The 16,021-nt window shown below is 48.1% G+C and overlaps 1 protein-coding gene across 4 annotated transcripts; it reads right to left on the bottom strand.

Moving 5' to 3' along the window:
• Positions 1-4,743: 4,743 nt before the first annotated feature.
• Positions 4,744-15,995, bottom strand: klhl15 (kelch-like family member 15). Of its 4 annotated transcripts, none has more exons than XM_088920766.1 (5): positions 15,295-15,995; positions 14,861-15,031; positions 13,837-13,924; positions 11,899-12,610; positions 4,744-10,867 (listed from the first exon to the last, which is right to left on the bottom strand). In XM_088920766.1, the coding sequence occupies exons 2-5, from the start codon at positions 14,889-14,891 to the stop codon at positions 9,758-9,760; spliced, it is 1,941 nt and encodes a 646-aa protein (XP_088776892.1). In that variant the 5' UTR covers positions 14,892-15,031; positions 15,295-15,995; the 3' UTR covers positions 4,744-9,757. The 4 variants fall into 4 exon arrangements, with proteins under 4 accessions (XP_088776892.1, XP_088776893.1, XP_088776891.1 ...); XM_088920767.1 differs by lacking the exon at positions 15,295-15,995 and adding an exon at positions 15,172-15,194; XM_088920765.1 differs by lacking the exon at positions 15,295-15,995 and having other exon boundaries at positions 14,673-14,912.
• Positions 15,996-16,021: the final 26 nt, after the last annotated feature.

Genomic DNA, 16,021 nt, shown 5'->3' with positions numbered 1-16,021 from the left:
GAGAATTGTATTAAATGACCTACGAAATAGTTTTTTTTTTCCGATCCGGAAAGATATTTTTCTTTTTCTTAGGCGTTTTTGTCTATTCAAATCCGTATTATTCGTTTTTCCGTATATAGGACGTTCTGTAATACACCTAAAACAAGTCGGATCTGAATGGTTACAGTCTCCCGAGCAGACGTACAGTAGGTAACATCGTGTCACCACTGGTGATAACAAAAAAGGGATTATCTTAAAAAAAAAGCACAGCTCGCTATCAGTTTTTAGCTGTGCTCTGATCACCATCACTGGAAAGGTACTTCATATTATGATTCAGCAACTATTATTATTGCTGAAGAAGTGTTCGAGCTGCGTCTGCGCGCCAGGTACAGGTTTATGCCACGCTGAAAAGAAAAGAGACACCACGTTTGGACTGCAGAGCTTTTTGCGTGTGTTCTTTCCCTCTCTGCGTGAAATAAACCTTTGCCGGTTCCGTGAGTGTGGTTGCATCTGTTTGCCTTCATAGTGAACTGCGTTCCTCCCCGTGTGCGTCCTTCACTGTCCATTCCCTCTGCCCTGAAGAGCAGACGACCACATGGACCTCGGTGCCGCTGCCCGCAGGATCCAGCGGCGCTGGCGCTCGCACAGGGACCGGCGCCTGTTCCGCCTGCTGAAGCACACGGTCTGCGCGGCGGTAGGGACCCTGTCTGAAGTCACAGCACAGCAAAATCAAACCTTGGCGTTGGCGTGCCACTTCAGGGTCGTCACAGCTAGGTTTCTGCGGACGTTTCAACGTTTGCAGCACAAGTACTGAGAGAGAGAAAGAAAGAGAGAGAGTAGTTCTTGGATTGGGTGGGGGGGGGGGGGTAAAGGAAGATTAACTGCAAACCGGATCACAAGTAGAGCTTTAAGGGAGGCCCTGCCGAAATAACTTGATTTTGCTGGCTTGAGCGATCTTGTGATGTCAGTATGTGTGTTGTGAAGGGCTAAGTCTCCTGACCAGGACGATTTCAAATAATACAAAAAAAAATGTTCTTAACTGGATCAATTCTGTATTAATATAAGTGTGGAACAAGTAATAGGTTTATTCCATGCTGAAAAGAGAAGACAGAAAACACAACGTTTCGGCCGTGGAGCCTTCTTCAGGTGTGAGAGATATATTAATATATAATTACGATTAGTTCTAGTGCATTTGCCAACAGAAAAAGAAACCTTCTGTTGTTGAGGAGGAAACTGGTGTGGAGATGGAGCTGCGGGGGTCCGCAGTGGGGAAGGGTTTGTGTGATGTGCTGTCCATCCCCCAGGAGCACTGCCTGACCCCAGAGGTGCTGCGCAAGGTCAGCCCCCGCGAGGCCGAGCTGCTGAGGGACCCCAGCCTGCAGTGCACGGTCCGCTTCAGGTATCGCCCCCCTGCGGGTGCTACAGGCGCCTGACGTGATCCCACAGACTCCGGCTCCTCGGCCGAGCAGACACCCCCCCCACCTGAACCTGCGGGTCCTCTCGTACCGAGCAGGATCGCTAGTGCACCCAGACATCGTCCGAAGGGTAAAACGCACCCGTATCACGGCGGGCTGATGCCAGCTCGTGTTCCCTGTTGGCGGGTGATTCCAGGAAGGGTGATTAACGAGTCGAACTCAGGTGGACGAACCAGCAGACGACACTGTGAACCAGCAGGGCTGCACCGACTGTAACCCTGCTCTGTAGGCCTGAACACAGTCGCCCCACAGCTGCAGGGGGTGTGCAAGGGCAAACACCAGACAGCGTCGTACAGGAGCCGGCGACGGGAAACAAGCAGAAAACACTTTTCAGTACTTGTTGGGTGTGCTTTATTCTTATTATTGATGTGGCACTTCAATTCTAACTTCAAAACGAGTAGAACTTGTCAAGAAATGTGGGATCAGCCCAGACCTTCCGGGTCTTAAGACCAAAGCATTTTGGAATCACATGACATTGTGTTTTGTATTTAATTTTAGTAGTGTCATAACTTTTTTATGAAGCACCTTTCCAAGCCCAAGAACGCTGTGCATGGTGATAAAGGAAAAGACAAAAAATAAACGAAAAAGTAAAAGAATGCAGGTTTATACAGATAGGATGTAGGGCAATCAGACGCAGGCCATGGTAAAGATTTGAGTTTGGATTTGAAGCTACCTACAGAGCAAACAACACGCAGGACATAATATTAAGTATTAAACTGGAAAGTATCAAAACAGCTTCTAATTGAGCCTGCCCTGGGTTTCAATTGCAGGTTTTGTGGTTCAGAGTTCCCTCCTGTGATTGTTTTCAAGATCTTTCACCACAGAGGAGGGAGCAAATACTTCAGTGGGAGCGCGATCAGCCCGGTGAGCGAGGTAATACAGCTCCCACAGAGCACGCTCCCTCCCCAGCGCCCCGCCGCGCACACCCGTCTCGCCATGGTGTCGCTCTCTCCCCCAGGCTGCGTCTGACGCCTGCAGGATGATGGGCAGGAGGGCCTTCTTCAGCCAGCTCAGGCTGGACAACGTCCAGCGGGCGAGGTGGAGGATAGTGGACGTGGCCGACGTCACGTGCGCGAAAGACTACATGCAGGTGGAGTACAGCCTCTGCTGTCTAGCAGGAGTGAGATACGGCGCCCGGCCCTGATGCACTCTGGTCTAAGCACCGCGCAGACCTGGCAGCTGAGCTCGTCCTGCTTTCAAAGAACAGAGGTGAGGGCGGAAAAGACTAGGCCTGACTGTGCAAACCTCCTGTCTGCAGTACAACAGCCACCTGGACGAGACGCCGGCGTGCCTGGGAGGACGAGAGAACACCTGGAGGACCTTGTCTCTGGAGGGGCTGCGCAGAACTCCCCTGGCATGCCCTGCAGACCCCGCCCTGTTGGGGGCGCTGTGGCACAACAAGGCAGGACCAAACCAGCCTGGGACCCCTCAGCAGCTCAGGTAGGACCGAGGACTGGCCTTCCTTTCAGTGTCTGAAGGTTATGGTTGCTGAAATGCAAATAAAGAAATGGGCTGCATGCACTTAAACTTGCTTAAAAGGGTATTTTTGCAGTAAAACCAGAGCAAGAAAGCATTTTATAGAAGGCATTTGGGCAGCCCAGCATCACTGCCAGTGATAAGACTGTCATTCCTTGATGCTAACTGAAATCCCATTATAAGACTATTTTGTGAGAAGCTAAAGGACAGTCCTAGTGTTCCAGGTAGTAAGACTGACTGGTCTGTCTTGTTTGCTCGCAGACGTGTCTCAGTGGCTGTCAGTATTGGATAGCTGAACCTTTTGTGTAATCTCAGAGCCACGATGAAGCTTATCAAGCCTTATTTCTTTGGGGGCTCGAAGCTGCCAGCTGAAGGCCGAGGGTGTCCCCCACATGAGCGTGTCCCTGCCTCCGCAGATCCCCTGCAGTCCCTCCCTCCTCGGTCGCCTCCGCGAGAAGGCCCGGCCCGCGGCCCGTCGGTGCCAAACCCTCGTCCCGGCGGTCCAGCAGAGCCCGGCACACAGCTGCCAAGATGAGGGATCTGTACTCTCTGCAGCGCGACAGGAAGGCGAGAAGGGCCGCAGCGCCATTTTCTGTGATTCTGCTTTCAGTTTAGCTCCAACACCCTTTTTACTTGTACAGTGGTGCATCTACAAGCAGCCCAACTCACACAGGGCCCTTGAGGTACCCCAAGTTGTCACACCTCACTTCATAACGGAATTCAGTCCGGATTCGACCTCCTGTGCCTTTCTGAGATTATAACGCCCCCACTGCTGCCATGTGAGTGCAGCTCCTACATGGAGCCTTGACGGTGGCCCGCCCCCACCTCCTGCCCGGCCCACAACACAAGGCGCAGTCTTCACCACTCCAGCTTGGTCACAGCAACCGTTTTATATCTTTCCCATAGGAGGATGAGGAGGAGCGGGCTTCTCCACGCGTGGCGGTCCTTGCTGAGCTCCAGGACGTCATTCCAGCGGATATCCCCGGAGACGAAGCCCGGTTTTCTGAAGAAGAGTGGGAAGAAGAGGCGGAGAGGCTCTGCTCCTGGACTAAACAGCTTTCCCTTGATGATCTGGGCATGGCCTCAGCTGCCTGCACACCCGAGAAGATATAAAACGCAGCCACGATGACCGGAGAACCCTCACTACTCATCTACGCACTCCAAACTATAAATTTCACACTCTGACTCCATTCAAGGCCTTAGTCCTCTACACACAGAACTGTACTGTCTTTCACCAGCTATCCCGTGGCGTTTTGTTCAGAAACCCCTTGTACACAAAAAGTATACTGTCGGCAAATTCTTCCACTACCCTAAATACATTTCAGCAATGTTCCAGCCAGTTCTTCCTCCTCGTGGTGCTTTCTTATGAGCCAAGGTCTCAGTGGAGCTGGTCCGCTCCTGGTATTGGTATTGGGATGTAGTGTCAGTTTGTCCCCAATTACCTCTCAAAATTATTATTCCTCTTCGTGGGCTCGGTCACAAACAGCATCCAAGAAGAGGCTGACTGGCAGCTTTTCTTTTTAACTGAGATTTCACTTGTGAGTTTTAGATATGCAGAGGTAAATAGTTTCATGACACTAGCCTGAAGCAATACTTTAAACCTGTGCAAGGCCCAGAGCTTAGGGATGGCAATGAGCTTTTGACTGCAGACAGTTCTGATTCAGTTCCTTTCCCTATCTACATCTTGGTTGATATTTACTAAAAGTCTAATGCAAGACCACCAACACACTCCACTGTCTACAGTACATTTCACGTTCTAGCTAAGGCATTTTAATATATAAAATCAGTGGAAAAAATGGCACCGGGCAGATGAACAATATGAACATTTATTCCTGGAAAGAAATTACAAAGTGTTCAAACAGCAGTGAACAATCAGCTTGTAATAAAGATAAATTCAGTAATTTAATCTTCTCAAATATCATTAAAACCTAGAGTTTTGATGATTTCTGGAACAATGACAGGATGTTAGTAATTCTAAAAATCTAATAATGACAGACTGTGCACTAGTTAAAAATATTACACTTTGAACTGCACAGAAAAAAATAAACTGTACAAAGATTGCAGTTTGGCATTTTATATACACAATATCGACACTGGTAAAAAGAAAAATGAACATGACAGAACAACAACAAAAAAAAGTCAGGATAAAAAGAAGAGTCATTCAGAAACTACTAAAGAGGACTTTCCCTTTCACCGCATCGCCCAGACAGGGGGAAAAACAGAAAGTCCAAATGCTGCTGGTTATTTCTCATTGTGCCTGGGGAAAAAAAAAGTTACTATGAAGAGTTGAGGAAAACACATGGAGTTAAAAATCCAGACTTTCTAAAACCATTTATGTCTGAAAGAAAGAACAGCCGAGTGTGTGCTAACAACCCCCTTTCGATGCTGTTACAGCCCATGCATAGACAGGGAGCACTTTGTTAAAGACATACCTGGACTAGTTTAGGAAACTGCAAATGCCTTCTGACCACATTAGCTGTTCAGCGTTCGTTTTGAAGAAATGAATGTTACAAAGCCTCATCTGGGTGGTCCATTTGCAGCAGCTGGGGAAGGAGTATTATCACTAGGATAGCAATTGTCCCCCCAAAAAAGTGCAAAATATACTTCCGTCTTCCACTAATTTCACAGGCCTTGCGTGACCTGAAGCATCTTCCCTGGCATTTACAGTAACGAGCTGGGCTGCGATTCTTTCAGCACTCTCTGCGAGATTGAGACATGCAATCAAGACTACAAAGGAGATGGGATGGAAAGAATGAACAGGTGAAACGCTCATGAAAGAGGGCTGTGGAGGGAACAGTGATTCAGGATTAAGGACGGGGACTGTTTGCCATTTTAACTGTTTTTACAAGCTGATCCACTTCAACAGACCGAGAGAAAACACACACATGTACCAGTGAAAGCACGAGGTCGCAGCTCAGCTGTGCCTGAGGAAGTGACAAGTGGGAAACAACCGAGGAACACGTGGTATGTGCAAAATCAAAGGGTACCCCACAATGCCTAAGAAGGTCTCAATCTTTAAAAGCCTGTGATCTTGATTTTCCTGGTGGGCACGGCGAACAAGACCAATGATACCATTGGCCCACATGGAGAATCCAGAAAGTCTTCAACCAGGGCTCGTCTCCCCTGTTGTTTTCAGCAGGCACATGAGGACTGCAATTTGCAGAACTCCTGGGAACATGGGAAAGAGCAAGCCCAGCACAGGCTGAAGGGCAGCACACTGAAACGATGCCGAGAGGCAGCTACTTCACACTCGCACCAAACACGGGGAGAAATGGCAAAGACAGCGTTTACATTCTGTTTTTGGTAGCATTCTTTGTGCCAGACAACAGCAGAGGCTTAACAGAGTTTTTCCATTCAAACAACTTGCGCAATTTCACTAAAGAAAATACTGAAGACACTCATTAAATATGTACAACACTAAATGGCATTTAATTTAATCCATGTGCCTAAAGCCCTAAAAATGAACCTTTTTTTTTTGGAAAAATTGCTTTTTATGTAAAAGGCCATGATTCTGTATGGCTTAAGAGAATTCTTCCCTGCTAGGAGTCAACAGGCGTACTTGGGAACTGTAAGGTAGCTTGCATTAAAAAAGTAAAAGGAACAGTTACAGCAAGAAGAATATCAAGATTGCCAAGGCTATAAATCCGGAAACAGACATGCCTAACACAGGGAACGACTTTTATCAGAAACGGAAAAGAACAGCCTCTTCCCTGCCCGCAGGGGGAACATCAGCCTGCAGACTGACAGCCCACCCAAGAGAATGGAGCGCAGACACGCAACACAGCCCAGCGCCGCGAGCAGGGATCGAGAGCAGTGCTCTACTGGGCGCTCCCAGCGGGAGAGTCTTTCTAATCGTGCTTCGCTCACCACATATGCAAAGGGAAGAGGGTTCTACCTGACAAGCACTCCAACTCCTAACTGTGCCAAACTAAAAAAAAACACCTCACCAACCAGTTTATTTGAGCAACAAAGAATGACTTTTAACTGAAATGCTTAAAGATGAACCTCTTCTGCACTGTGACCCCCTACCCCTGTGATTCAACTGCATTACTTCCTAAAAGTACCCTTTCCTTCACTACACTCAATGCAATGTGATTGTTACAAAATGACATCTCCATCTAGAATACAGGAAGCTCTTACATTCACTGGATGACTGACTGAAAAGAGGAATTCAGCTCCTCAGAATAATCCTTAAGATGGCAAAAGCCTTCAGCCCAACAAAACATCTAGCCACTTCGATACAGCTGTAACCTAATGTGATGATAATTAATCTGGTAGGGGAAAGCCCATGCATCATGACAGACGTCTCAATTCAAACTTGGTGTGAGGTCACAAGTGGTTACAGATCTCGCTGTTTCAATGAGAATGATGTTTAACCCGTCTGCGTCAGTCCGTTTGTAATGCAGACATACAGACTTACTGGTTTGGAATATCCTTAAGGAAAACTGACCACCAGATTTATGATCAATAGAGAGGGCTCCAGAGGAATCCGAGCTACTGTCCTTTTGTCCCTTAAACAGTACGGAAAAAAGTCAAAGCTTTGCAGCTCATGTGTCATATAAATAATGTTACTTTACTTTTATACTGACAGCATCTGAAAGTTTTAAGCAGCAAAAAAAAAGTCGTACTTTTTGTGTGAATGTACTAATAAGGTTAGATATTTCATGTAACATGAATGTCAGAAATAGAATTAAAAACAGAAATACTATAGTTGTTTCTGCAGATTTTTCAAACAGATATTACTACATGTTATAGGGGTTAATATTTGCATGCAGGAGCCATGTTTTATTGTGTATCTGTGGCCCTGATTTTGTTAGCATAAATATCTTAACAAAATAACAGCTTACATTAAATTGTATCAGAATAAAATAGTCATATTCAATCAACTACAGTACTAAATTTTTAAAAAGGGAATCAACTCAGGATCACCTAGGATGTAGCTTATTAATAACATTTTATTAAAAGAAAGTGCTTCCTTTACAAAATGATAAAATCAACTATTGCAGATCTCTTAGGCTAAAGTATTTCTTTAATGTCTGGAAAAGTCAGATGTAGGACTAAATCGAACAGGATTCTTTGTCACTGTTTTTTGAATGGCATAGCCCTTTTCAAAATTACGGTTACCAGTTAAAGAAAAACGAATTAGCAAAAACAAAAGCTCCCTGTGAGTAGAGAGGTAAGAGGCCAGCAGGAGACAAGGCTGCGTGCAGTCAAGGGTCACACACTGCCCAGTGTCTGGGACCTGAAGATGTGGGGTTGCCGACTCGGACAACTGCTAAAATATGCAAAATAGGCAAGACCTTTTTGTACAACAAAGGACAGAATAACCTGCATATTCTGCCATCCTTCAGTTTAAATGAAATACCTACTCACTGCTTTAAAGTCCTAGTGAAGCCACACACAACCTACCCATGATGTGTGATCTTCATGTGTGAATTTCATATACTGATGGCATAGGAATTAGGTTTCCCTTGACTGCATGTGATAAAGTTCTGGTAATTAAGTAAATTCTTCAGATCACACTGAATGCATACATATACCTTTTCGTGGAAAACTAGGTGTGTTACTTACACATAAGCAACATCCCTGAAGATCTAAAGAAGCTGTTATACGCCGTCATTAAGACGGACGTCCTGAGAGGCACAGCCATCTCTTCCTGCTGAGCGGGAAATCAGAATCAACCTAAAGTAGTTTAAAAGCATCAATTGAAAAAAAAAAACCACGAGAAAATTAGCCCGTCACCACTTGAAGAAACGTCGGCGCCGCTCAGTGTCTTCAGGTGATGTCAGGGAGTGGGGAGGATGGGTGCATGTGGGTGTTTACAGCAATCTGACACTACAGTGGTCCTCAGACATACCGAATGCAAAGTAGTTTCCGAGAGTTACACTTCAAGATGGACATTTAACCTGAACGACTCACAAACAGTCCACAGCAGGGCCGGGAACTGACAGCAGTAGACGGCCCTGCACAGACAGCAACTTTACAGCTCCTGTAGCACTGACCCAAAGCGCTGCTGCTCGCTGAGACCCGGTGCTGAGACCTCAGTGCCCGTCTCCATCAGCTCAATGCCACTGGGGTGGCCAGTGCAGTTTCTGACCCGCAGGCACCTGTCCAGTCAATGCTCCAGAAGACGGGATTAACAAAAAACAACATACATACAATCCTTATCTAACCGTCTCACCCCACGACAGACATTGCTTCCATGCGACACCAACAGCTTGTACAGACTTGCACTCTCTAAACACCAGCAGGAGACGAAGTCCTGTGTGACCCAACTTAAAGGCTCTTTTTAAGGAAAGCGTATAAAAATGCCAGAGTACATCACAGAAACGCACTCATGAACTCAAAGCCATTTCCACTGCGAGATAATGACTTCACTGTTGGTTAGATCTTACCGTGAATTCTACACAAGATAGGAACAGAACGAGAACGTTGAGGGTATGCGAAAATGACAAAGAAACTGCGGATCTCTCTCTTTATTTTTGTGGGAAAAGTATGCTATGAAAATTCAATTAGAGAAGAAATGAAAGAATTAAAAGCCTGAGACTGAATCTCAAGACAATGCATAAACTGACACTACTCACCTTCCTCTGACCAACCCCACTCCTACCTCAGAACAATTAACAGAGAATCAGGAAAGTTTGTTTCCCTGAATATCGCAGTAAGTACTGACCTATTGTTAAAAACCTCATCAAGGATTGAGATTTTCGTTTTGGGGGAGGGAGGTGTTTTAGTTTTCTTAGGGGGGGGGGGGGAAAATCCAACGGCTGGGTTTTAAAACGCAAGGGGGTCCCGGACACAAACAGCAGGAGGCGGAAATCCGCTCCTCAGCTGCAGCGTCGCACGTGTTCCAGTACGTACTCGGGGAAGTGCAGACTGCACACCTGCAAGCCGTCCAACTTGCAAGGCATCCTGGGATACTCGTCCTCCTTCCACTTGTTCTCCTCGGGGTCAAAGGTCAGGATGGAGTCGCTGTAGTGCCCGTTGTAGCACAGCCCCCCCAGCACCATGATCTGCTTATCCAGCACGGCCACGCCGTGCCCGCTCCTGCCGATGGGCATGGAGGCCAGGATGGTCCACTCGTCCGTCTCGGGGTCGTACACCTCCGTGGACGGGCAGCCCTGTGACTCGAAGGAGGCGCGGAGGATGACGCACACGCCGCCGAAGACGTACAGCTTCCCATTGTAGGAGATCATCTTGTGGAAGCAGCGCGCGTAGTTCATCTTGGACTTGTTCTCCCAGCAGTTGGTGACGACCTGGGTGCGGCGCGTGCGGTGCTCCGTCAGGCCCTCCTTGCTGGGGTCGAACACGCACACCTGCTTGGAGGTGGAGGAGGACGTGATGCCGCCCGTGATGTAGAGCTTGCCGTTGAGCACGGTGCCCTCGTGGCCGTACTTGTTGACGGGGTAGGGGTCCACGAACTCCCACTTGTCCTCCACGATGTCGTAACGCTCCGTGGAGTAGAAGGTCTCGTCCCGCGTGCGGCCCGCCACGGCGTAGATGTACTTCCCGATCACGCCCACCGCGAACTCGGAGCGCGGCACCGACATGTCGGCCATGCGCAGCCAGGAGTTCTGCCGCGGGTCGTAGCGGAACACCTTGGAGGAGGCGTGGAACTCGCCGTCCGGCCCCAGCTCCTCCCCGCCCAGCAGGAACACGAAGTTGTTGACGATGGCCAGGCAGTCGGGGCGCAGCGGCACCTGGGGCCCCTCCAGCTCCCACCAGACCTTGGGCTTGTGCAGCAGCAGGATCTTGCTGTTGACCATGCTGTGCCCGATCATCCCGCGGAACACCGCCGTCTGCGGCCGCACCGAGCGGATGCGGTTGGACTTCATCTCCAGCAGGGGCTGCTCGTTCACGCCGTGGAAGTAGTTGAGCGCCTGCTCCACCTCGTGCCGGAGCTGCCGGGAGTAGCGGTAAAACTCGGAGGTCTTCACCTGCACGAGGACAGAGGATGCGTGAGTGGAGGCCTGAATGGTGGGGTGGGGTGCCCCATGGTCTGCAGTCAACTGCCTTGCCATGAGGTCAAAGGTCGGGACAAGGTAGCGCTACACACCAGCGATCAGCGCTTGTCCAGCACCGTTACGGAAGAAATATTCCCTCAAGAAACAAAATACTTTGGATTCCATCCCACGTTTTTGGTTAAAAGAAAAGGGTCATCTCAAAAGAAGAAAAATAATTTTTCAATCATTTGAATGTTTCTAAAAATTCTGCAACAAAACATTCTCTATTTCATTCGGAGATATATTTTTTTAAAGAAATGACTACGCTGATATCCCTTCTGCTTAAATACTGAAATATTTTCCATGCAACTTCATTCCTTAGGAAAGCCCTGTAGACACCATTAGTCATAAGGTCTGCTAGAGAAGAAATAACCTGAAAGTGTATAGAGAAACCCACTGTGCAGCAGTTTAACTTACTCTGGGTTCCTTTTCTGAAGTCCTGGCCAATAAATAACCCAATGGACAGGTACTGGGTATTTCAAACTTAAGTCATCATACTTACATTTAAATAAAAACAGAAATTGCTAACATAACATCAAGAGGTGCTGAATCTGAAACCTGTCAAGACTGAAATGCATCAAGCTGGGGGCAGGAAAGGTAGTTTAGACTGCAGCCAACAAATGCTCACTGAGGGCTGAGATCATTTTGGACAAATAGATCTAAACATATAAAGGCCGCAAGGGACAAATTACATCCAGCACTTCGGTGGAAAGGACAGTAGGAGGACTTAGAGGGAATTCAAAAACCCCTTACAGCAAGTTTCTTATGAAGCGAGGTTACAGTCCTCATGGGAGTCTCAGACAAACATTTCTCGCGACAAAGGAGAAGAAAAGGGAAAATGTAAATGAGTAAAAAAAGGCTACTGTCTGAGAATAAATAACCCTCTTGCTTAATTTATCAAGCAGCGTCCACACAGAGACCCTGCTCCCGGCTCTCGCTGCGGGCAGGCGAAAGGGCGGCCCTACCTTCTCGAACACGTGGGAGGGCGTCATCAGACAGAAGCGCACGTTCTGGATGACAGAGTCGGTGTGGCGCCAGCGGCGGCGGTCGTGCCGCAGCCAGGCCTGCACCGCCTCGTAGAGCTCGATCTCGGGGAAGCGGCTCAGCCGGTCGCTGTCCAGGTACAGCGTGAGCTTCTCGAAGCTCAGGTAGGACAGGAAGTCTGGCCGCGACATGAGCGGCACGAAGTTCTCCAGCAGGAAGGCGTCCAGCTGCTCCTGCACGCCGTCGATGTTGACGCTGAAGTCGTCCAGGAGCCGCATGACCTCGGCGCAGTTGTCCAGGCAGATCTTGGCCAGCAGGAAGGAGCAGCAGAACTCCACCACCTCCGTCAGTTGCACGTACATGGCGGCCTGCAGGATCTCGTGCACGGTCAGCATGCTCAGCTCCAGCTTGCCGTAGTACATGAACTGCAGCACGTGGCTGAAGCCCGTGGCCGTCAGCCCCTTCAGGTGGATCTTGTCCTGGTCGCGCTCCCGCATGTCGGCCGTGAACATGATGCGGAAGTAGTCGCTCTGCGTGGCCAGCAGGGCCTTGTGCGCCTGGAAGTGGTGCTCCTCGATGAGCAGCGTGACGTCCAGCAGCAGCCGCTCCTCGTACAGCGCCCGGAACCCCGACGACACGCTGCTGTCGTGGTCGCAGGAGATGAACACTTCCACGTCCGCTGCCATTAATGACCTGCGGGGCGGGCGGACAGGCAGCGACAGCAATCAGGACCAGGGCGACGGCAGAGACGACGCTGTCCGCGCAGCCTGGGCTTCAGGACAGCTGACTGACCGGGCTTTACTCAGACAATATCAGAAGCAAGTTTACTACCTGGGCCATAACAGCAACAAAATGGAAAAAGAAAAAGGTCTGGATCTCTACTGTCCCTACCTGCAGTGTTAAAATAGCCGGGCAACAAGACGACTTTAGTCAGCCCGTCCAATCCAGTATAAACACCGGAAGCAATGGTTAATGCATGCTGATTAAGCTAAATCATCACTGCTGTGTGAGTAAAATGTACATTTGATTTTTTCTGGTCATTTTTACATTTTTAATACCGGCCCAGCAGGGAGTGGAGATGGGGGACTCTGTTCTGATGTGGAGAGACCCGAGCACACAGCTCTGCAAGATAAGGGGGGGAAGGAAGCTTAGAGCTGAAAGTCATTAGACTGTGTGCCTTTATGTTAGTCAATTGATTAGCAATCTCTAATTACCGCTAATGGGGTGAATAAGTGTTTATTCAATTCAAATATGGTAATATTGATGAGAACGTGCATTTCCAAAACATACACACCTTACTACAGAATAACCTTGTTTTTAAATTTCAGGTTCCGGTACTTCCTGTCAATACTCTATTGGTGACAGGGCACCAATGTTAACTCTCTCCCCCGGATATCAGAGAGTCACCTCCTCTAAACTCCTTCAAATCCAGACTCAAAGCCCTCTTCTTCAGAAGGGCCTTTGCTCCCCTGGTTCTGTTCTTCACCCCTCTGCTCCTGCTGTATCCAGTCCCCCCGTCTACTGTCTCCTCTCATTGTGTATATCTTGTGGAATTTTTTTTATTGTTGTTGTCTTTCTGTAAAGCACTTTGAGAAGGTATATAGTACCTTTAAAGGTACTATACAAAATAGTTTATTATTATTATGCCTGCAGCAGCAAGATGAAATAACTCTGGTGTCCCAGGTTTTGCAGCATGATACTTCATAGCTTTACGTTGTTAACCACACGCAAAAAAACACTCATTTGTAGGCTATTTGAAAACGACAGGAAAAAAAATCAAGAACCGTAGCTACTTAAAGAAGATGAGAATGCGCCTTAGTTGCTACAGACTTGAATGTGTTCACAATGGCACAGGTGAGAACAGTCCAGCAGCCTCAGAGAAGGCCAGACTCTCAGCAGTAGGGAGACTGAAATACTACCTCTTCGGTACATCCAGGCCAAACGTGGGGTTTGCAGACTGTGTAATGTGGGGAAGCTCACATTTTCTCTGCTTGTGCTTTCCCTGCTCTGTGAATAAAGAGAGAGCACTTCAGTCTCCAGCGAGGGCGATAACAGCCCCTTTTCAGAGAGAAAAAAACATCACCAACATGCCACTACACTGTGACACAGAGACTGATTTGCAAAGAACATGCAACGCTACATTTAGCACAATAACACATACGCATAAGCGCAGCCTCGTTTTCACCTCGCACTTGAGAAGGCTTTTGTTTTTCTTTAAAATAGTTCAGTTTCCGATTCATGTTGCAGCAGGATGCTGGCCTTAAAGTCACACCACGTTACGATTCACGTATTCAAGCTCGCACTTCAAACATTCACTCGGGGTGCAGTTCTGCTGTATAACATGTTGAAAAGAGGATAATTCAATCTGTTAAAAAGCCACAACATCCTCTTTCCAAGTCTTATTGTAATGGCTCCATTGTGAGCGTTTTGTTTTTTGCAACTGTCAATTCACGATCTCTTCCATTAACATCACGGGGAAGCTGAGACGATCCCATCGCGGGCTGGGAAACCTCATTGTGTAGCAAAGTTTACGTACAGAATCGCACAGCCCATGCCTGGGCGCCGGTATTGGGGTTTCCTAATTACCGACAATCGTGTCTCCTCTCGGTGTCCCATCTCAAGGTGCCGAACCCAATTCAGCAGGCCAGGTGTAAATAAGGGCACTCCTGTGTATGTGTGCTGCAGGTGGACAAGCTTCTTCTAGTACTGCCGACACGCTGGGGGGAAATGCAAGACAGAATCTATCGGCTCCTACCTCGGCGATGCGACTCCACACAACCCCTCTTCGACCAGAGAGATCGGGCTCCTTCTGACATGGATTAAAGCTGTGTATCCGAAAACAAGGGACCGGGTTTTAAACACGCATGGCCAGCGACTCCTTTGTCGTTCTTCGCCTTTTTGGCAAAGCGCATTATTTTCAGTGGATATCCCTACAGTGTTTACCTCCGTCTTTCATGGCCAACACAGACGCCATGTTCTCGACTGCACTGACGTCATTTCCTGCGGCGGGGCTGGCCGGAGTCTCGTTGCCTCAGTCGTGGGGTCTCAGGTCCCCGTGCGGCGTTTGTGGTTTTTACTTCGTTACGTCTTTCCAGAAGGGCAACCGAACACATTCTGTGGGCGCAAAGTAGATAAAAACGTATGGGCACCCTGGCTTTGCGAGATTCCACGACTTTACATTGTTTTACAGTGTAAGTACTATAAAATAAGGGTTATTCTAAAAAGCAGTTTCATAATAAATAGCAATTCCTTACACTTCTATGGGGTTTTTCTGGACACTCCACTCGCGGTTCTTTACAGGTAATGGGGACTCACCACCACCGGTATGCAGCCCCACCTGGATAATGTGCTTAGCCAGAGTTTGCCAGTCTACTCACCCCTCACCAGCTCTCAGTGGGGAGAACAGAGTGATGAAGCCAGTTCAATGAGGAGGCCATGATGGTGAAAGGCTTGGCCAGGACACCCCTATTCGAGAAACACCCTGGGATTTTTAATGACCACGGAGAGTCAGCACCTCGGTTTTACGTCTCATCCGAAGGACGGTGCCTTTATTTTTAGTATTGCGTCCCCCATCACTATACAGGGGCATTAGGACCCACACAGGCCGCAGGGTGAGCGCCCCCTGCTGGCCCCACTAACGCCTCTTCCAGCAGCAGCCTCAGCTTTCCCAGGAGGTCTCCCATCCAGGTAGTGGCCAGGCCACCTGGGTTGCAGGGTAACATCCTGGGATAAAAAGCAATTTAGCACAATGCAGGACCGAGTTCATAGTCACAGATCTTTTCCTCTTTTCCCGCCCTTTGTGCGTGTGGCTTAATTAAATCCATCGTTATTTTTATTTTTATAAAACATCGGCCAAATTGACACACCGATTCACACCGGTGTTTAAGTAAAAGGCAGTGTCCCGCTGTCCCTCTGCAGCTGTATTGCCTTAGAAAAAATATGGAAGCAATTTCCAGAAACGTACTAACGAGTCCAATGATTTCAACACAACTAACAACGTGACACAACAAATGCACGATTAGCTACGTATTTAAAGGGTGGTTTTGTATTTTTACGCCAGATTACTTTTTTTTCCCGACTTTGTGTGTCTTGTATGTATTCCGT

The sequence above is a fragment of the Atractosteus spatula genome, chromosome 7 (genome assembly GCF_055471065.1).
Source record: "Atractosteus spatula isolate fAtrSpa1 chromosome 7, fAtrSpa1.hap1, whole genome shotgun sequence".
Lineage (NCBI taxonomy): Eukaryota > Metazoa > Chordata > Actinopteri > Semionotiformes > Lepisosteidae > Atractosteus > Atractosteus spatula.
This window is presented reverse-complemented; position numbering and strand designations above follow the sequence as displayed.